This window comes from Puccinia triticina, chromosome 1A, assembly GCF_026914185.1.
Source record: "Puccinia triticina chromosome 1A, complete sequence".
NCBI lineage: Eukaryota > Fungi > Basidiomycota > Pucciniomycetes > Pucciniales > Pucciniaceae > Puccinia > Puccinia triticina.
Window position 1 is genome coordinate 7602118 of NC_070558.1, and position 21789 is coordinate 7623906.

Below are 21789 nucleotides of genomic sequence, written 5' to 3' on the forward strand. Positions count from 1 at the left end.
TCACTGCTGAAAGTAGAGGTCCCTAATTCTAAAGCAGTCCAGCTAGTGGGGCAGCTACTTTCTGTGCAGCAAAGCAGATGCCAAAACCACTGTGCTGCACTTTGTGCAGCACAGTGGTTGCACCCTTGATATATTTGGATCAACTGATGATTGAACTTGGAGAGTTGAAAACCCACTGGACCAAAAACCAGTTTGGTCAAACTTTTCACCAAAGAGATGGGATCTTGTTTTCATGAGACCACTAGGGGCAGGTAATAGAAGTCAAACTTTTCAGGGTAAATTGTTTAAGTTCTACTACAACAAAACAATGTTCAACAATTTGAGAAGTGTTTGAAAAATGGGATATTCATCAGGTGTTTGGAATAGTGACTGCATGAACAATTTGGAAGGCACCACTATCAATGTCACTTAACCACAATTCTCTAACATCGGTGATCATTGAATCTAAGCCAATTTTCAAATTATCACTAGTAAGGGTAGATTCTTCAGATTGAACTATTCTTAAATGCGGGAACCTGGCAAGAAGGATGGCCTCCGGATCCGGTTTCTTCGGAAATGTTGCGTTGGGAAGATTGACAACTGATCCTGTCATGTGAATTCAAATGTCAATTAGCCTCCAAAAATAAATAAAGGAATAATCAGGCAGGAATAGTGTTCTATTACACACGGAGCAACATATTCAATTTTTCCCTTAACTTAGTTCGTATTGCATCGGATCGTTTGGCCTGCAATAGTCTTGGCCTTTTTTTTGGAGGTTGAAGTCCTTCGAGAATCTCTTGAATGGATCGACCTTGACTATAGGATTCAAATATGTCTTTCGAGGTCCACTTATCTTCTGCAAAACCAAGCCATACAGGATCATTGGAAAGTTCTTTACAGAAACTACCCCTACCAGGAAATCGGGTAGCTGCCATTAAGTAGTAAGTTAAATTATAAAGATTTGATATCGTATAAAGCTGAACATTGGAAAAATAAGTTCAACTTGTGAATGGTTGGTAAAAAAAGATGCGGAATTGGATTGCTTACCTTGGAATTGATTTGAGTAATATGATTCATAGCTTGTTTCTCAACTGTTGATTGGGCATCAGGGGTGTGTTTTGTTTTGAGCAACAACTGGACCTTTTTGTGGTTGACAAGTTTCTCGTACAGGGGCTGATAAATTGCTTCTTCTTCAGGGGAGATAAGTTCCTTGATAGTGTTGTCTTCTTCTTCATCATCTTCGTCTTCTCCTTCATAGGGAATGGGTAGTTTGGAAAAGAATCTAAATACTTGTGAGTCAAAAACCTCCTTTTCTTCTAGAGATAATGATTTCCAAGCAATTCCAAGGTCTCCATTTCGTTTATCCCATCCAAGAGTCGATCCTTTATGGGGGACTAAGTATTGACCACTGGTCAATTTAAAAAAGATAACTATTTTCGTAAAACTTACATACCAGGAATAGTTGCACTGGCCATACTGAATGCAACAAACCGGTTCCAGCCGCATTTTTTCCTAGGAGGGCGATCTTCCCCTCTGACAAATATTCAGGATTTCAGAACAAAAGGGTTTTGAGGAATTGTGAAAAGCAAACCATCGACTCACAACCAGGAATTGATTGTTTTGATAGAAACATTATCAACCAAAGCCAACATGAGCTTGATCTTGGTGTAGTTGTTCTTATGGAATCTAAGTGCTTCTTGAACTTTGTTTGAAATCCGATTGGATTGATTGGTTTGTTTGGCTAGACCATTTAGAAGTTGGTTTTCAGACCACAAAGGCAACTGCGTCTCGTAATTGTCCAGCAATAAGGCTCCGAAGTTCAAACTTGGCTGAGGTGAGCTTTGGTGTCGATTTTGCTCATCATGAGTTGAATCTGATTGAGATCAACCACAACCTCTGGTATTGAGTCGTCCTCCTCCTCTACCACGAGTAGAACTGGCCCTCCCACCTTGGTTTTGTTGGGGTTGTTGGCCAGCTTGGCCTCTGTTTGATCGGGTTGAAACCATGATGACTGTTCAAAAAATGAGATTGAATTACAAAATCAGCTAAAGGGAGAAGTCATTTAAGCATAAATCAGCTACCTGAAGTATTATATCTCTTGGTTGGTGACTCTGATTCAGATGTTGTTTGGAGCTAGGTTGGTGACTCTGATTCGGATGCTGTTTGGAGCTAGTTCTTGGTAGATTTTCCCGAGTGGGCTTTCTCAGGCTCAGGTTGCGTGTCAGTATGCAACTTGAGGGGATGTCTCAGGCTATCACCAACCTTTCACAACAGACCATATTTCGGACTGTGAATCATGTGGGCAAGTTTTTTTTTGGACTCATACTTGATAAATTATGACTCATCCAACCCAAACTTTTCCTCATTCTCCACTAACATTACCATTTATAATGCTGTGTCCAAAAATTGCTGAACAATTTGATACAATATTGCAGGTTTTCACATGGTAATTACGTCCCAAGTAGTTTTTTTATGCTGTGGGTGAATTTTACAAAGTGAATTTTACCAGGTACAATGACCATTATTGTGAAATTTACACAACAGCTAGTAATTTCAAACCTGGTTGCCATTTTTATTGATTTTTACAAGGTATATTTTGCATGGTGTACTGCTTCCTCCAAATTGGCCTTGTAAAATTCAGGTTTTGTCTGCAAATATGCAATTTTGCAAGGTGCATTTTTTACAAGGTGGCACTTTGTAAAAAAAACACCAAGTAAAATTCCACATGGAAGACTTCAGGTATATTTTTACAAGGTTGTTTTCATATTGAAAGGTGGGAATCTAGAACAGAAATTTTAAAATTACACATACCCCCCAGAATTCTTTACTGCCTTGTACCTTGTAAATAACACTTTGTAAAATTCAATATCCACTTTTTTTATGAAGTTATTTCAACCCAAAAATTTTACATTGTGTGTTGAGTGTATCAAAAACAGGCTATTTCCAGGGCTAATTGAATTCGCTCTGTTCACCGCTGTGTGAGCTGCAAATGTGTGACAGGTGCTGCTAGGTCAGCTGAGAATTTTTGAAGAGTGGAACTAGTTCAGCTTTTACTTTGGGTGCCCTAGTAGAGCTGGGTGAGCTGAATTTTGTGTGTTGAGAAGAGCAGAGCTGGGTGAGCTGAAATTTTGGGTGCTGAGGAGAGCTGGGTGAGCTGGATTTTTGGGTGCAGAGGGAGATGTATGAGCTGGATTTTGGGTGATGAGGGTAGCTGTATGAGCAGGAATTTAGGTGCCAGTGGAGCTGGGTGGGCTGAATTTTCTGGCTACAAAGGGAGCTGCATGAGCTGGAATTCTGTGTGCTGAGGGGTGCTGGGTGAGCTGGATTTTGTGTCCTGAGGGGAGCTGGGTGAGCTGGAATTTTGGGTTCCTGTGGAGCTGGGTGAGCTGGTTTTTTGGGTACAGGGGGAGCTTCTAATAAGTTCAGCTTTTATTTTTGGGTGCCAGTAGAGCTGGGTGGGCTGAATTTTCTGGATGCACAGGGAGCTGGGTGAGCTGGATTTAGTGTCTGGAGGGGAGCTGGGTGAGCTGGAATTTTGGGTGCCAGTGGAGCTGGGTGAGCTGGTTTTTGGGTGACAAGGGAAGCTGCATGAGGAGCAATTTAGGTGCCAGTGGAGCTGGGTGAGCTGGAATTTTGGGTGCCAGTGGAGCTGGGTGAGCTGGAATTTTGGGTGCCAGTGGAGCTGGGTGAGCTGGAATTTTGGCTGCCAGTGGAGCTGGGTGAGCTGGTTTTGAAGGGAGCTGCATGAGCTGGATTATTGGTGTGGCAGGATCTGGGTGAGCTGGAGCTGGGTGAGCTGGATTTTGTGTCTGGAGGGGAGCTGGGTGAGCTGGAATTTTGGGTGCCAGTGGAGCTGGGTTAGCTGGAATTTGGGCTGCCAGTGGAGCTGGGTGAGCTGGTTTTTTGGGTATGAAGGGAGCTGCATGAGCTGGATTATTGGTGTGGCAGGATATGGGTGAGCTGGAATTCTGCTGGCTTGGTGGAGCTGTGTGAGCTGGAATTTGGACTGAACGTGCCAGAGCTGACCACAGCCAGCTCCAGTGATTCTTCCATTCCAAATGGAGGATGAGATCCTGTTTTCCACCATTTGGAATGGAAGAATTTCTTAGCCAAAACTCGAAAGACCAGTGGACTATCCCTTTGATTTTCATGCGTGCACAGGTGATGGTATCTTCTTTGTTGATGCAAGCAATATTGAGGTAAGTCTCAAGATCACAAATGATCTTGTTGGATTCTGGCAAAGTTTTCACAGTTGGCCTCTTCTGCAAATTCGGAGGTGTGACCGCGCCATAGAGGCCCGTGATGGGGTCTAAGACTTTGATGTTGTCGTATGCGTCTTCTTTGTCACGCGACCTTGGTTCATGGCGGCGTCCGTCCAAGGCAGCCAAACGGGCGCTCTTCCTCGGGATGTTTGGCAAGCTAAAAATCCTCGTGGACTTCAAGTTATTTCCCTTCAAAAGAGTGCATTTGAATCAGTGAGTGTTAAATCAAAACGCTTGAAACAAGCCTTGACTTACATTAACCGTGCATACAATATCCGTATGTTCCAAATCCAATAGCGCAAGGCGTTCAATGGGCAATGCCTGTGCAAATTAGGTCCAAAACAAAGATTAGAACAAGAACTCAGCGGGTTGACCATAACCAGCTGGCTTACATCCATTGGGATATCCATCATCACACGGATTTCAACTCCACTACACTGCAAAAAAAACTGTGTCAACTGTGAGCAGTTGACATGTGGTAACTCTGAGGAAGCTTGTGGTGTTACACCAGCCTTACTCAAGGTTTGACTCAACCCAAGCTTTAACGCACAGTCACTGTGCATCTTGCACAGTGGCTGTGCCAACAAAGACACTTGTGCATTCAGGTGGAGCTACAATGGCAGCTTGGCTTGAGTTCTCTGCATGTCAACTGAAAGCAGTTGACCAAGTTTTTTTTGCAGTGCTAGGATACGCATTGTAAGCTTGTGTGGCAAAATCAAGGAAGGCAAGTTGGCCTTCAATCTGACACCCTTTGGGTGAGCCGTATTTCTGATCATTATAAATCTTCCCGTACCAAGAGATCAACTTGCTCTTGTTGACCGCTTCCAAGTGTTTGATCACAAAAGGCTTCCCGGTGGCGATGTGCTTGATCACTTTGCCTTGACAGTAAGTCCAAGTCATTGCATTGATGTTGGCCATCCAGGTGGTCACTTCCGTTTTGGGAGCTAATATTCTCCACGGATTGGCAGTGGTGCCAGGACACCCAGGTGGAGAGCGCACTTGGAGAAATAGTTGTTAGTCAATATGCACCACTGCATCTCAAGGTGGACGTGCTATGACTTCTTCAGGCATTGTTTTGGGACATAGAACTTGGGCTGATGGGTAGCAATGATCTTCGTCAATTGAGGAGCCTAGAATAACAAGCAATTTCAGATACTAATCACTCTGAAAACATGTGTGATGGATGTCTTCTGACTCACAATACGAATAAGCAAGCAATAAATCTGCACAAATATTATGTTGGGTTTGGGTCAAACGAGGGGCAAACAAAAACTTCACGGAGATTGGCTTAAAGGATTAATGAAGCCGCCGTGTCTGGGCCTCTTGAATAGCCAAGCTGTTTGCGTTCTCAAGCGTGCCATCAGGAGTGAGGATATGTTGCCCCATTCCCTCTCACTCACTTGGTCTCCAGGTATCATTCTTGTGTTGCATGTAACCATCATATCCTCACAGGCTCATTTATCTTCAGTGCCTCCAGGACTTGCCCCTGATGAGCATATCACCATATGAATCCTGTCAAACATCATTTAATATAAAGATGTCAAAAGATTATAAGGGCTCAACCCATTTAAACAGAAATGCAATCATGTGTTGCATGTCAAACAACATGTGAAGGGCAGGCTGCTGCATACGCAACCACCACTCACAAATGCCCTCGAGGCTGGTAATGCATGTAACCACATGTGAACGGTGAGATTTTTCAACAGTCATTAGATATATTATATATAATTACATACACAGACCAAAGGAACAAGAATGAGAACTGTATATAGCGCATATAAGGGAAAGAGACACATAGCAAACACAACCAATTTAGATATGATATGAGATATAGACGGATTATGAGATACAAGAAGATACAAGATATAGTTACAGACAGATTATGATGTAATAGAATAATTTCACAACTATCACAAACTCAGTGAGGAAAGGTGAGCCTTATACCTGCGGACACTTGCACGTAACTTAGCAATTATTCCCACACTGATCTTCATTTTTTTGAATTGATGAAGGGTCACATAATGGGGCTGAAACTGCTTGTAGTGATTAATACCCTTAGCACGTAATTTATTTAGTGTGTCTATCTGGTCATCAACCACACCGGAGAATTCAATATAATCCAACAGAGTATACGCAAGAGGCCCGGTTGGCTGCTCAATCCCGGATGAAGCTGGTGACGGTTCTCGGACAGGTATCAACTGAGATCGAAGTTTGGCCTGTGCAGCCACATGGGCCTGCGTAATTGCGGTTGCAATGGCAACGACTAGAGCCGTGTCGATTGACAGAGTAGTCCCGTTATTGCCTTTGCAGGGTGAAGGAGCTCCGCAAGATTTGTACTTCAAGGATCCCAGAGGGGATTCCAGTGTCAAACCAGGTGTACGCTTCACCTAAAGTGCCAGTAGGGTGGTCAGGCATCAACTGCAAATCTATGCTGACCACTGAGCGGAAGCAACTCACCAGAGCATTGGCCCAAATGTCCACATGTGCGTGAGTAAGCAGGATGTAATTATTGTGAGAATTCCAGCTCAGGGGAGCGGCGTTGACCTCATAAAATGAGAAAGGCGCCAGGAACCGAACCAGCTGCGGAATTTGGTAAGCAAACGCGAACCACTTCCGCATTCCAAAGCAGCGTAGCGGGAGTTGCAAAACTTAACTCATCTTTTTGACGTTACAGTTCCAGCAAACGTGAGTGGCAAGATTAGGCTCAAGGAAAATCCTGGCCCACGATCACTCATCGAGAGAATCTCAGTTAGCGCCAAAGGTAAGCAACTGCAGAAACTCAAGATAAGCTGATTAGATAGACACTAACGTGCTATCGCTTCTTTTAGGCAGAACTGCCAAGAGCAACCAGACCGACCAATCCGATACCGCTCAAAGAGCAGGAGAAGCTATTGGTAAGAGTGTCGTGTCCCTAGTCAGGCAAAGCGGTAAAATAAAGGCAGTGGCTGACGCAACGCTGTTTCATAAACAGACAATGTTGCATTGCTTCTTAGCCGTTTTGCCGAAGCCAAGTGAGGAAACCCTCAGGTCAAACGACCGCCTTGAGTAAGGCAATGCTGCATCTTGAGAAAAGAAAAAGAAAGGTCGGGAACTAACAATGATATATTGTTTGTCTAGATAAGACCGAGTCAATCATCCAACTCGACATATATCTTCATTTCTTTTCATTCTCTCTTATTAGTAGAGAGCGGTCTAGTTCCTGCTCTTAGGTAATTCTTTCCCACTTCAAGACTTCTTTCATTTCTATCCATCAGTCAATTGTATTTACAATAACAGAAAGTCTGATGAAGAAACAATCTTAGTTCTTTGGAGTTTTTCAATTATCCGGGTCCGCAGGGTTTGGGTAGGAGGGGAGCATAGTATTTTAGTGTTTGTTAATTGTGTACTTTTCATAGATCTGATCTTGGTAAAGTTCCAGGTCATTGTAATTGGCGCAGCTGGAATTTTCCTAGTTGATTGTTTTACAAATGAGTATTGCATCAGATATTTCAACTTGCAGGTGAGAAGAGAACAGAAATTACATACTTCATCCGAACCCAAGTTTGCCCCATTGGCGCGCCGTTGAGACTGAGACAAATTTGATTACCAAGCTTGCTCCTTCAGGACATTCCTAGATATTAAGTCATCCTTACAAGCTTGGTCCCTCTTCTCTTGTGGGTTTTCCATTGTGATTATAATGCCCCCTTTCTTGGGGCGGTTGGCAACAATGTAAGTTCTCCACGATTGGAAGGCCAATTTGTCAAGCATGTTGGTTGGGGCTGATTTCAACCACTCTTTGTTGCGGAGGATGTACGCACTCCATTTGATTGTAGGGGGGTTGGAATTGGTCCCGTCTTTGATCTTCTGGCCCATCTGTTTGTATTCCTCCGAGGCAGCTTCTCAAACAATTGATTGGAAGCAGTCCCAACTTTTTTCCTCCGGATTAAACTTCACTGAGCACCCCTTTGGCTGTCAATAACAAACCCACTGGGGGTCTTTCTTCTTTGGCTTCTTGTCCGGGCAGTATATGGTAAAGTTAACCGCACAGATAAAAACAGATGGGCGGCTGTGAACCGGTCAATGATGCGCTGCTTTCACACACGGAGAACAAATTGGCTGATGTGACGGTTGAATCAGAGGAAATACCAGTGAAGGAATGGCCGAGACCTGGCTCTGATTGACAGGCAAATGACTGAATTTGTTCCGGAAAGTCAGTCAGATGAGATGAAACATGTGAGTGACGTCAGATGGCTTACCTGATCAATTGGTATAGCTCAGGAAGCGGTGATGATGATTGAAGGTGTGGTGGACAGATGGGTACACACGTGGGGGTCAAGTTTTTCTTGCGCGTGGTGCGCGCCGGCGGCCGTCATTAGGTCCCGCAACTCAATGAAATATGATAAGGTCCCGCGACTCAATGAAACTTTGATTGGGTCCTGCGACTCAATGAGAGTTATGGCGCAGTCCCCAGCCCTCAAGAATTTCTCAGGTCCAACAGCGCGGCGTGGCGCGCATCCTCAAGGCGTTTCAGGATTTCTTCCTCTTTCTATTCTCTTCTATGTTTTTTTTTTTTTTTTTCTTTTGTTTTGTTTTGTTTCTGCTGTTTTGTCTGCTGTTGCGCGCGTGTGCGCTAGGTTGTGATGAGCTGTCTGCTAGATTTCACAAACTCCAAGGTTTGGGTTCAGTTTGAACTCAGGCTTTGGGGCGGCATTCACCTACTCTGAACCGTATTTTTCAGTCTCTCCATCAATTCAAAGTTATTGTCTTGGCGTCATTCTGCCCGTATTCTCAGTTTTCTCACGTCTTCTAAAGTTCACTACCCCACAAACGCCAATCTCCACCACCTTTTGGTTTTGATCACACTCCCGCCGGCAGTATCCCCGGCTCCCTCTCGAACAAAACCGCCGACGCGCAATGCCAGCTGTCAGAAAATCATCCCCCCCAACGCTCAATGACTCTCTGCGCTCACTCACGGCCAATCACCCCGGAGGGCATACACAACTCAGACTTTCTCTTTTCATTCCCCTCCACCAACTGCCTACTGCCCTCCACGGTAGGAGTTCCTCAACGGGAGCGGGGTGAATCCGGCCTAGGAATCACACTGGTAGATTTGTATGGTTCAGTCAGTCCTGATGAAATGATAAAAATATGGGGATTGACTGACCTGATTGAATCAGTAGAATCTGGGAAAGATGCTGAATCACACAAGAAGGTTGGGTTGGAGCCGGAGCGTAGCGGAACGACTTGGTCAAATTGGTTAATTCTGGTGATGCACGCATCAAATTTTGTGAACCTTTGAAAGATGTCAAAGGATGCCAGATTGGCTGGGTAGGAGCAGGAGTGCAGCGGGACAAATCAGGCAATTGGGATAATGCTGGTGATGCGTGCGTCAAATTGCGGTAAGAATCTGGCCATCTGTGTTCGGGAAATTCAGGCCAAGCGGTTGAAGAGCGGGAGAAAGGATCGTAGGGTGCAGGGGACCACCTGACTGAATTGGAAAGTTCAGTGGAAGCGGGCCGAAATAATTGGTGGTGAGTCGAGTGTGCAAACGATTGTGTGATGGAGCTTAAATAGTTGAGACCTCACTGGCTCTCACTGGAGTGGGGTGTCACATTGAAAGATTCTGGGTTTGCGCAGCTCGCACTCAAAATTTAAGATTATGCGAGCAACAAAACCAGAAAATTTGAGAATTCACCCAAGCATTCAGCAAAACACAGTAGGTGAGATCCAGTTAATTGATGAATGTGGCAATACATTTAACAGTGTAGACACATGTGCGGCTGCTTCATGCCACATTGACTGTGGAATCTGAGATTGTAACAACATACACCTCATTTTTTTGAGCAAAACTCCATTAAACCGTTCAGCAACACTGTTTGTTTGCGGACAACTTGCCAGACCTCGCTCAACCAAAATTCCAAGCTGTTTAATCTTGTCCATAAACTTAGCTGATCTGAACTCTCTGCCTTGATAGCTGTGAAGGTAAGCTGGTACCCTTTAAATCTTGTTCTTCAATTCTTCAAACAGAGACAACTGTGAGAATACCAGCCAAGGTGACCAACAACCTTCTCATAAATTGAGGAAGTTGTTGCAATCTAAAGCTGCGGAAATAGGTGAGCAAAATCAAACCATCTCCGCAGTCCAATGCGCAGCGCAGCGGGAGTTGGAAAAACTAATCACATCTGTATGATGAATGTAGTGCCAACGACCGCAAGCAGCAAAAATCAGCTCAAGGAAAAATCCAAGAGAGAGTCTCTACTCAAGCGAATAACCACAAGCGCCAAAGGTATGCAGTGTTTAGGCAAGAGTAAGATGAAAAGATAGTAGCTAACTGCTCTATTAAAATTCAGCTAGGCATTGTCCAAGAAGAAAAGACCAGACCTGCCAAATCCACTTGAAAAGTTGGAGAAAAATTTGGTAAGTGGCAGAGTTCTACAAAAGGGCGGCTAAAGAAACAGAAAAGCTAAGCTTGATCTACAGACAACAGAGCATCACTCCTGAGCCGTTTTGCCAACCCAATCCAGGAATAGGAAAGAAAAGGCAAACTGCCCTATCAAAGTGAGAAATGGCAACAGTTGAGATCCGGGAGTAAAATAGGATAACTGACGCTCAGTTACGCTAAACAGCACCGATCAAATCAATACTGATATTGTTCAGCTTCTTTAAACCTTTTTATCTAAGTAGACAACGGCCTATTGCCTGCTCTTAGGTAAACCAAAATTCCTCTTTCCTATTGTCTAGATCAAAAACTATTGTACATAGTGATAGCATATAGACTAATAAATAACACTCTTAGTCCTCTGAATTCTTTCAACAAAAATTTTGATTCCAACTCTGATTTAGCCTTGAGCATGTAGATTTGATTAAAACTGGTTGCATCATTAATAACAACCAGTATGTACCAAAAACCCAGTTTGGATGGAAGGGATATTTGGAGAACATCGGTATGTAGTCAATGAAAAGGCAAGCTAGATGACGTAAGTTTACAGAAGTGAGGCTTCTGATGTATCTTCCCTTTCAATCAAATTTCACAATGCTTTCATTTAGTTGAATTAGCAGGTGACAAGTGATTGTGTTGACAAAAACATTCAACGTATTTATCCAATGTGTGACCCAAACCATAATGCCAATTGAATTTGTCCGGAATCTTCATGTTAACCATGCAGATGTACTCAGATATAGGAGTCATAAACAGCTTTCCTATTTGTGGAAATGTTGCCACAATTTTCTCACCCCCTTTGATAAGGAATTGATTGGTTTTGAAGTGTGGTTTTAAACCATGATTGATAAGTTGAGTGGCTGAGAGAATGTTTGCACATCCATTCGGAACATGGAATACGGGATTTATAAAATAATCTCCCATCTTCAACGTGCCGACGTGAGTTGCTTTGATTGGAGACAAAAATGTGTTCATGAAGTGATTTGTCAACCGCTGAATGTCGGTCAATAGCTCTAAGTTGATCAGACAAGATTGTGCCGCGCCTGTATCAAACACTAGGAAACAACAAAATATTCCTTCAATTCTTGTTGAATGGTGCTGACAAAAAAAATTGATCTATCAGAATCAACTTCAAAAGGGCCTCATGCTGACTCTGAGCTTGATTGATCATTATGGACCAAGCCCAACATGTTGGTGGATGCAAATTTTTCATTAATTCTGACACTGTGAGATCATTGACCAAGCTTTCAATCTTGTCAATTTAATTTTTGACCAAGTCAGAGGAATTTGACTTTGAGGAGAATTGGTTAGTCGTTGATTTTGACTTATTTGTCATTGACTGACTACCATTATTTAGTTTTGGAGCCACAGCTTTAGGCTTAGAATTACTAGAATTCTTGGACTTCTTCTTGTTTGCTTTTGCTGATGAGTTTGTTGACAAAGTAAATAACACTTTGTCTTGAGAATTTGCATGATTATTTTGCCGTAAAGCTTCAATAAGAACTTGATCTGTCACATTCTTTAAATTAAACGGTTTGATATTGTAGCAGGTTTGAACAAGAGAAGCCATTTTTGTATCATTTTCCAGGCTGTCTCAAAACAAAGCCGCCGCCATGAATGAGGTAACGGTTCCGAATTCTTGCATGTGATTTGCAGTTATATCGGACAAACAAGTATACGCCGTCTTGAACGCAGTGATGTGATCAATGAGTGAAGTACCTGGATGAAAACGCATTGAGTGGACCTTCTTATAGGCCGAACAAGTTGTTATAACCAAATTCTGTCCACATGCCAATGCCAGAGCTTCCCAAGCGTCCGGAAATGACATATTGTGTTCAAGAATTTCATTGTAAAGTTCTTTACTCACTGCGCCGTACAACGCATCGAGAGCCTTGTTGTGCTTTTTCTGGATTGATTTGCTGTTCTTCTCGTCTACAACCCATTTCTTATCGAGCAAGTCCTGGAGATTATGTTGTTTAAGATACAGTGTAAATCAAGATTTCCACTGTACCCAGTTTCCCAGATGTAACTTGTCTGCTCGAATAGATGCTCCTCAAGATGACCGGAACAAACCGGTCATCATATCTATCTCTAGATGACTGGTTCTTTCCGGTCATTGGGAGGAGTGCATACTTCCTTGATGACCGGAACAAACCGGTCATCTTGATCAGTACATCTTCCTCTTGATGACCGGCTCGTTCCGGTCATCTTGGGAAGTACATACTCCTCTCAATGACCGGAACGAGCTGGTCATTGAGAATTGGGCAAGTGACTATTGATGGCTGGTACGGACCGGGCATCAAGGAGGGAGTGTACTCCTCTCAAAGTCCCCGCCGGCCATTGCAAGTGAAGAACCTACTGACCAGCCATTGGTGGAGGGTTATATACACTCCATTTGATAAGGGGATTCAAAGTTGGCCAATTGCAACCAGCGGTGGGTAGTTACAATACGCTACAATAACCGCCGTTATCTGCGTAGCGTAACACTTGCCGTTACTGCGCTCAGGCGTTAGCGCTAATAGTAACGACCAGTTGTAACCCCAGGCCCGTATTGTGACGGGCCTGATTTTTTTGGTGTGTTACTTGCATTACTAGTAGCGTAACGCGTTAACCACCGGTTAACAAGATAAAGAGGGGCAAATGGCCCCCTCTGGATCATATTCAGTCCAATATCTGCCCCCCATGTGGGCAGATATCGTAACAGATGTCAAATTTCAAACATCCTGGGTGTGTGATATTGTAATGCACTTCCGTTACATCTAACGGTAACGGTAACGAGAGAAAAACCGTTACAATATTGGTACGTTACCAATAACCGTACCGTAACTACCCACCGTTGTTGCAACTTGCATGCAATTTTGCAAGTTTGTGTTCAAGGCTGTTAGTGATGACCAACTTGCAAAAGGGCATTCAAGAAGGCTTAGGGGGCTAGTACAATGTGACCTGCATGAAATTTTGCAACTGGGTGTTCAAGAATAAACTTGAACACTGACTTGAAAAAGTGCATGCAAGTCGCACTTGGCCAACTTTGAAACCCCCTGATGACTGGCTTTGAGCTGCTCTTGATGGCCGGTACTCACTGTCATTTGTAGGGGAGGCAATACAAGGATGTGATGAGTGTATCTTTTGACGGTGCGGGGGAGGGGAAGGTGTAATCCAAGGTGAAAAAAATAGGTCCGACCTATTTTTCCAATCTGAGGAAAACAGTCCATTTTCCTTGGATTATGAGGATGTCAAATAGGCGCTATGGTACTCCCACCAGGAAAATAAAATAGTCAGTTGATGACAAGTGACATTACACCAGCTCCAGCCAGCGACCCACCATCTATCCAATATCTATCCAATATCTACCCCAACCTCCCAACCATCTCCTCAACCTCCAAAATTTAACAAGGAGGTCCTGTTCAGTTTTTGATGAGCCCAACTGATCCTCAGTTCTGTCCAGCTGATACTCAGCTTTGGTACCCAGCTCATACTCAGCTTTTCTGCCCAGCTCATACTCAGCTTTTTCACACAGCTCACTCTCAGAATTGGAATAAAGCCTTTTGACAGGTCCTTGCCCAGGTGATGCTCAGTTTTGTACTAGTCCTGGCGCAGCTGATGCTCAGCTTTGTACCAGTCCTTGCTCAGCCTTCTCCTAGTCCTGTCACAGCTGATGCTCAGCTTTGGCCCAGTCCTGGGCCAGCTGGCCAGCTGATGCTCAGCTTGCTGAGTATCAGCTGATCCAGGCCAGGGAAAAAGATGGGAATCAGCTTGGACAGGATCAGAGCTGAAAATCAGCTAGGATAGGGCCAAAGATGAGCATCAGCTGAGCCACAGCCAAGGCTGAGCATCAGCTGTGCCAGGGCCAAAGATGATCATCAGGTGACCAGTTCCAAAGCTGAGCATCAGCTGGGCCAGGGGAAAAACTGAGCATCAGCTGAGCCAGGGTAAAAGCTGAGCATCAGCTGGGCCAGGGCAAAAGCTGAGCATCATCTGGTTTTTTCACATTGAGTGCTTTGATCCTGACACCTATCATGTGAGCCCCAGATGTGCTGGTGGAGAGGAGCAGCATTGGAGCAGTGTTGGAGCTGAAAACAAAGCTGTGTCATGTCACTTGCCATCAAGTGACTACTTTTTTTTCCTGGTGTCCGGATTCTGGGTTGCTTGGATTTCACAGAAAGTTCAGAATCCCAGATCCTTGGAATCCGCGGGCTATGGTACAGGCCCTTATTGTTTCATACGGAATGCACAAGATGAGACTTGCATGACGATCAACGGAGAAAAAAACTTGAGAAACATATCAGGCACGTACGAACAATTCATATTTCGGAAGTGCATATTTATCTCGAGTCTTGTAGGGTCACTTGAGATGCCGGTCGTCGCGGGCCGAGCGACCCCTTATGTGGGAGCGTTTAACTTGCCAGACATGTTCCAAATGTAAACTATTAAGGTCGGGCAGATGAAACAGAATGACCAACAAACCTGTTGGAGACGGCGAAATAACAATTCCTATACATACATATTTGGGGTGAGCAAATTGTCCTCGCTCCAAGTGAGCATCAACTGGAGGCTTCAGGTATTTGGATCACTCTCAATTTTCATTTTGCCTCACCCACTATCCACCAGCACAACTGGACAATTGTGTGGTTGAAACTAGCAAGCTCGGCACTGGCAGCCATGCAATGGATCCACTTTTTCTTTCTTGGTTTTGCGGCCATCATTGCTCCGACTACCAGGGCAACTGATCAGCTCGAGTATCCTGTCGGAAGACTTTTGGATCCCTCGACTGATTTGTCCCTGAAATTGAATTCAAACGATGATCCCACACATCCCAAACACGCAGCTGATGGATACATCAAGCCACAAGAATACGATCTCATGTCTCTTGGCGGATCAAGTGGACGTGGAAAACCCCTCAAAATCAACGAGGAAATCAAAGTGCACTTTCCCGAAGACCCCGTCGGAGCTTCACTCCGAGATCACTCACATGGCTTCTTGGATTTGTCACTGGCTAATTCTCATTCCAGGGGTCTGATGGCCAGCAACATTCAGCTGGGAAAAAGAACCAGGCCACCAATGGCTGGATGGGGGAATTTGGATAGAACTGTGGCGACAAGACCAGGCGCTGAATCAGAATCAAACCCCGATGGCTGGTTCCTCAAATCCTCGGAAAATGCGTTGACTCAATCAAGAATGGAGCCCCTCCGACCTGAAAGGGTTTCTAGCACAACTCAAGACTTGCTGTCTATGGTCGGGAAAGACCCCGAAACCTCTTCAGCTGCTCATCCCATTGTCTCTTTATTACCCCAGTCAGAAAGGCAGGCAGTCCGAAATACATTCAATCTGAGAAACAATGCGCCGTTTGAAAAAAGTGCATCCTTTGAACAAATATCTCCCCAATTCACCAGAAGTTTTCCATACCATTCCTTCGCCAACGTCAACCCACCTCATGGCATTCCAGTCGAATTCCCAACATCACAACACTTTGAATTGTCGAAAAATACACCAGTAAAAGTCGTAAGCAATTTGCAAAGAACAGGATCAAGACATCGTGGAAACATACCGGCCGAAGAAGGCAAAAGCCCAAAGGATCGCCAGATAATTCTTTCTGGAGAAAGCCCAACAGCCAATCTTGGAAGATTGAAGATTGACATGTATATTTTCACGGTTGATGATGAGCTCCAGAATCCCCCACCTTGGATGCAGTCGATTGACATAGCACAACTAATCAGAAAACTGAATCAACTCCCGAAAGCTCTTATCAACGGTGATTTATTGCAAGAAGAGCAGCTTGAAGGAATGGCTCTTAGTATTCTGACACAAAAGCATCATTTAAAGGTGTCAGCTGATATGATGACGCCCAAGATTGCGAAATTCGCGACTGTTGTGGATACCTGGCACAAATATTGGAAACAAGCAGCAAGACTTGATCTGCAGAGCTGGGATGATCATAGCAGCTATTTCTCGGGCCATCCCGTTGTGATCCCACTGTTCTTTGTTTATGTTGAGATCCTCATTAGCGTCCTGCCCGCCACGTCGAGCAGAAAGCCCGGCTCAGAAGAGGAGAGGATGCAGGGCTATCGCGAGGAGATGGCCAAGGCTCTGAACCTGCTCCGAGAATTCAAAAGCTACCTCGCCAACCCACGGGCATTCAGAGCAGTCCGAGAGATATGGAGGGAGAAGCGTGCAGTCACAGGCAGCATCGGCGGACGCAGAGTGGGAGAGGCTGCAGTCACATTGGCCTGGCACTTGCTCGAAATCTGGGTGGAAGCGGAACACCCGCAGCTTTGGCTGGACTTCAAAAATCAGTCTGAAGACAAACTGCACAAGTATCTGAAGAAGTTCTTCAACAACCTCTTCTTCTACGGAATCGAAGGTTTGACGAATCAAGCCCACAAGATCGTTGTAGGAGAGCATCTCTGATTCCTCACGCAATCAACTTTTTCTTCTTTTTATATGAGTGTTTTTCTTATATACTTGGAAGGGTTCTTGGCCGCCGGGTTCTTCAGATTATGTGTTAAGCTCTTGTCCTCCTGACATTAAACTTGTTCCTATGTTGGCTACTCCGTCTGCGTATAATACAATCCTATTGTCTTTTTACAAATGCTTGGACGGATCTGCAATTTTTTGGAAATTTTGTTTCCATGAAAATATCATACAAGCCAGTTTTGGACCGAAGTTTTGTCTCCCAATGTAAGATCATCGGCCTGCATGGGATTTCCCATCATGCAGGATCTGACTCCTGCGGATTTTCAAGACAAATAACAAGCTTGAATTGACTTGTGCGGATTTTCACACCACAATCAAAGCCCATCAAATACCACACGATCACATGAGGCCCCACGACCATGGCCCATTTGGCATTGCCCCATCCGCCCGCATCCTTCCATGCCGGCTCACACCAATATCGGTATTGTTATTCAACACCATTCTCGGCCCGTTTGCCTCCTCACCCCTCTCCAGCTCAACCCAATTCGATCGGTTCCAAACAATCAACACCAATCATGACAGCCACGAATATGGATCAGTCAATTGACCCTCTCCTGGGCGGCGATGCTGCAGTCAATGATTCTCTCCCCACCTATACGCAAGTGATTACTGACCATCCCGCGGCTACTAAGAAGAAAACTCCCATCAAGAAATCCGCCGGAGTCAGGAAGAAACGAAAAGTATCCGGCAAATCCATTAATAACTCAGACAACGCAAACGACGGCTCCGTGGCCAGTGACCACAAGGAAAATAGAGACGAGGTTGGCCTCTGATTTTTATTTCGAGCTTGATTGAGGGGTTATATCTGATGTTATACAATATGCATGCCATCCTGCTGACATTATAGATTCAGATTGTCATTTGCGAGACCACTTTCAAATTCTACGTTTTGGACCAAGCTTTGAAAGGGAAAAAAATATGGGTGCCAATCAGCTCTGAACGATCTTTCGACATTCCGATCACGGCTAGCCCAGCAGACCAGGCAACCAGCTATGCCGACTTTGTCACTCAACTCTTGGCTGAATGCAAAGCCGTCGAGGTAAACACCGGTCGGCTTGTCATCGAATCTTGGAAAAGTGAAAAGCCTGCGGTCACCTGGGCTGTCTCCATCCCTTGGGTGGCTGGTTTTGCAAAGGGCAAGCCATTCCTTGTTAATAATGAGGAGGCTTACAATAAGTGGATCGAGGCTCTTGTCGAAAACAAGAGTGATGCAACAACTCTATCCCTCAAAATGAAGAACCCGAACGCCGAAGCCAAACAAGCACACAATGCTCAGGTCCTAGCTAAAGAGGCCATACGTACCGAGGCGAAGAGGATGGTGATCGAGGCAAAGGAAGCGAAGCGTGCTGAGGACCTGAAGTCGGGCAAGCGCAATCTGGAGGATGACAATGATGATGAGGTTGAGGATCTGCTTGATGATGACAACAAGACGGATTCAGATGCCGTGAAACTGATGGTGCGGAAGCTGTACGCAACGCACCCAGCAAACACCCATTACGACCGAGGACTTCCCGTCTACGTCAACCCCGCCGATCCCTCTTTATTCATTCCCTTGACCCACGGAAATGCACAGATATGGGCAAAATTGTTGGTAAGCCACATGTTGATGTCTGCTTTGATCGATGGGCCAAACTCATCCTCATTCTTGCGCTCATTTATTTGTCTCAGATACAATCCAAGAGAGGTGTTTCCCTCCAATCTCCACCCAAAGTTTTACGCTATGAATCAGTCTTGGCCAAACGAATCTCATCAAAAGCAAAGGCTCAAGCAATCGGCGGATCACAACCAAACTGTGGCGGGTGCTGCAGTTCATCACACCACCAGAATAAGTCACAGGCTCCGGTTAGCTCTGACGGTCCTTGACCAGGCCCCAACGCTGGGATTCGTGAATATGTCGAGTTAATCGGTTTGCGGGAGGCGTCCAAGGTGATAGATATCCTTGTCGAGAACGACATGATAAACTATAAGCCGTTCAGGTCATCAAACTTGGATCGAGCGGAACTACGAGGACTCGGATTGACTATTGGGGTAGTTACTGAGCTTGCTGATAATGTGGGAAAGTTCGAAAGGCACCTCGCCCGCCAAGAAGCACAAGAAGAATGAAGATCTGATACAACGTCTTACTTTTGTCTTTTTCTTTCCCATCTCACTCCCCTGCGTGGGCTCTGTGCGCCCCTGCCTCATATTTATTTTATTTCCATGTTTTCTTTCCATGTTTTCTTGCATGTGTAACTCGCTTGCTTGCGCGTGACACAATGCGACTTCAGACTGAACCTCATCAGCTTGAGAGCGTGCAACAGGGGACGAGCTTGAAATAGCCTGCTTCGGGACATTGCTTGCTTCGTCGCTGATCTCAATTGCTGGGGCCACTGAGCTTGTGCTGCATTTAGTCTAGTCTTTTTACAAGACGGTGGAGACTTCCTGGTCAAAGTCGTTTGAGACATCAATTTCCTGGTCGAAGACGATGGTGACAGAAACCTGCCGGGAGCAGGATTATTGGCTTGAGTCCCTGACTCTACGGGTTGGCTTCTGGAGACCAGATCAACCGCCGCACCCATTTCGGAATACAAATCAAGACGCAAGATTTGTAATCTTGCTTCTAGTCGAGTCGAGTGGCAATTCCACTCAACTCAGAATTGGCGGCGATTGATTGCGCACACAGAGAGACAGAAGAGAGAAACAAACAGGCCACTGGTCTAACCCCAAGGAGAACAAACAGGCCACTAAACTAAGACCAAGACAGGACACAAACTGTATAACCGAGAACCTAAACAGCTGAGAGAACCGGAGGGTTGGTGGACGCTACAGCAATGGGACAGAGACGACAGCCAGAAGGCGCTTGATCAACAGTATGTCGCGAATTTAAATACTAATGTAATAGGTGTAGACCGAGCCACTACGAGTAGTAATTAACTATTTTCCAAGACTAAGCGCTTGGTTACGCTCCATGTCATCAACATACTCCTCTAATCTGGGCACGCCTTCCCAGAGTGAGCGTGCGGCGCCGATGGAGAAACCAAGAGCCATCAGATCGTCCTCGTCAGAGCTCCGGAAGAACGTCCAGTGCGTGATATGATGTTTCTTGAGGATTTCGCGAGTTTCTGTGTCCTTCGCATCAATGTGGGCAACCCACAGGTAAGTCTCCATGTTGATTTGTTCCACGGAACGGCGCACGGGACCCATCGGGACTCTGAGGTTTTTGACGGGGCATTTCAAATTGGTTTCCTCCTCGAGATGATTGGGAGCGGGATTTTCCTCGGGAAGAAAGAGGCGTTTTGGAAGGTCAACGAATTCGATGTCGCTACTATTGTCGGTGGGGGTGTGCACATAGTTTTGTGGATGCTTGGCAACATGTCCTTTGCTGGGATCATTTGACTCGTTATTGGTGCTCGCCAACTCGTCCATGTCCCAACTATCCCGGGAATTGGCCACAGAGGCAAGGCACCTCTTATAGGTTTCGGTCAGCAAGATTCTTGGGCCGCCGGTGATGACAATGTTGTGGGCATCTTCCAACAAAGTCCATGCATACTACCATTGTAGGTTAAACATTGAAATTGTTAGTATTCTTGATTGGCAAAGATCTCATCGATCAAGAGATAGCTAGCTCACCTTCAAAACAGATGGTTCCTCGCGCGGGTCCTTCATAATCAAACGAAACTTGACATCCGCGGGGTATGCCTTGTAAGCTGCCGCACCAAAGCCCAAAAAGTCCAGGTGGCCTTGGAGCAGAAATCCGTGTGGGGGTCCGTACTTTGGGTGGCCGGAAATTGACCCAAACCAGCTGATCTCCTTTCCTTGGTTTGCCTTTTGCATAGCAGGGAGGAGAGCCAAGCACTTTTGAGATGAAAAAGCCAAAGCACCATCGTGGAATTCCTTCCAGTGCATCGATTGGATATGAGCTGACCAGGGTAAAGTCCACGCCTTGGAAGAAACTTTGGTCCACTCGAGAGCGGTATCAATATCCTGTGGACCGGCTGGGTGCTCATCCTTCAAGAATGGAAGGCAGCAAATATTAAAATCTGGTCCGCTAAATAAGGGGCTTATTATTTAGTGGACGAACCGGGATCTCATTCCTCAAGAACAAAAGACAGCGAATGTCAATAGGTACCATACGGCTAGGGAAAGTGGTGTCGGAATTGGCATCGGCATTTTGGGTTTCTTCACAGAGGATGTAATCTGGATGGCTGGGGTACATGATGCTTTGAGAGGAGATTGATGAGTTATTTGTTGGTGTGCTACTGATTGATTGGTGGATAACGGATCAGATCAGGCTGGCTAGTAGGTGTTGTATCCAACCTCACACTATAAATAAATATTCCAAACGGAGGCAAAGAAGTAACATTTGCCCCAACCTCACACTCGGATCATAGGGCGACTCGACTCGCCCGGTTACTAGCCGCCGTGGGTCAGGGAATTGGCCTTGGGCATCTCAATGAATGCCCAAGTGTCAGGTGACGACTGTCATGTCAATCGTATGTGCTGCGCAGATTAAGATTGTGTGCTTGTTGGTTAGAACTGCCCACGGTGTAGTCATCCCGTGATGGCCCACAAATTCAGTGGGCCACATTGTTGATTTGATACCGATACCCCTGCCCAAAAGCTTAACCCATTTGTTAAGCGTTGGGAGTGGGATAATCTGCAGAGCCAGGTGCAAACCAC

The 21789-nt window shown here is 45.2% G+C and overlaps 4 protein-coding genes across 4 annotated transcripts; 2 read left to right on the forward strand and 2 right to left on the reverse strand.

The window, feature by feature from the left end:
* Positions 1-1798: 1798 nt before the first annotated feature.
* On the reverse strand, positions 1799-5659 carry PtA15_1A826 (uncharacterized protein; the record flags this gene model as incomplete). The annotated part of the gene is made up of 4 exons (XM_053165893.1): positions 1799-1990; positions 4113-4430; positions 4497-4562; positions 5642-5659. 4 exons carry the CDS (start codon positions 5657-5659, stop codon positions 1799-1801), a joined length of 594 nt encoding a protein of 197 aa, XP_053017039.1.
* A 9659-nt stretch (positions 5660-15318) lies between these two features.
* PtA15_1A827 (uncharacterized protein) lies at positions 15319-17064 on the forward strand (the record flags this gene model as incomplete). Its single annotated transcript, XM_053165894.1, has 1 exon — positions 15319-17064. The coding sequence occupies one exon, from the start codon at positions 15319-15321 to the stop codon at positions 17062-17064; it is 1746 nt and encodes a 581-aa protein (XP_053017040.1).
* Positions 17065-17489: 425 nt separating this feature from the next.
* Positions 17490-19233, forward strand: PtA15_1A828 (uncharacterized protein; the record flags this gene model as incomplete). The annotated part of the gene is made up of 4 exons (XM_053165895.1): positions 17490-17891; positions 17978-18721; positions 18799-18922; positions 18998-19233. The coding sequence occupies 4 exons, from the start codon at positions 17490-17492 to the stop codon at positions 19231-19233; spliced, it is 1506 nt and encodes a 501-aa protein (XP_053017041.1).
* Positions 19234-20043: 810 nt separating this feature from the next.
* PtA15_1A829 (uncharacterized protein) lies at positions 20044-21325 on the reverse strand (the record flags this gene model as incomplete). The annotated part of the gene is made up of 3 exons (XM_053165896.1): positions 20044-20658; positions 20740-21117; positions 21191-21325. 3 exons carry the CDS (start codon positions 21323-21325, stop codon positions 20044-20046), a joined length of 1128 nt encoding a protein of 375 aa, XP_053017042.1.
* Between the last annotated feature and the right edge of the window lie 464 nt (positions 21326-21789).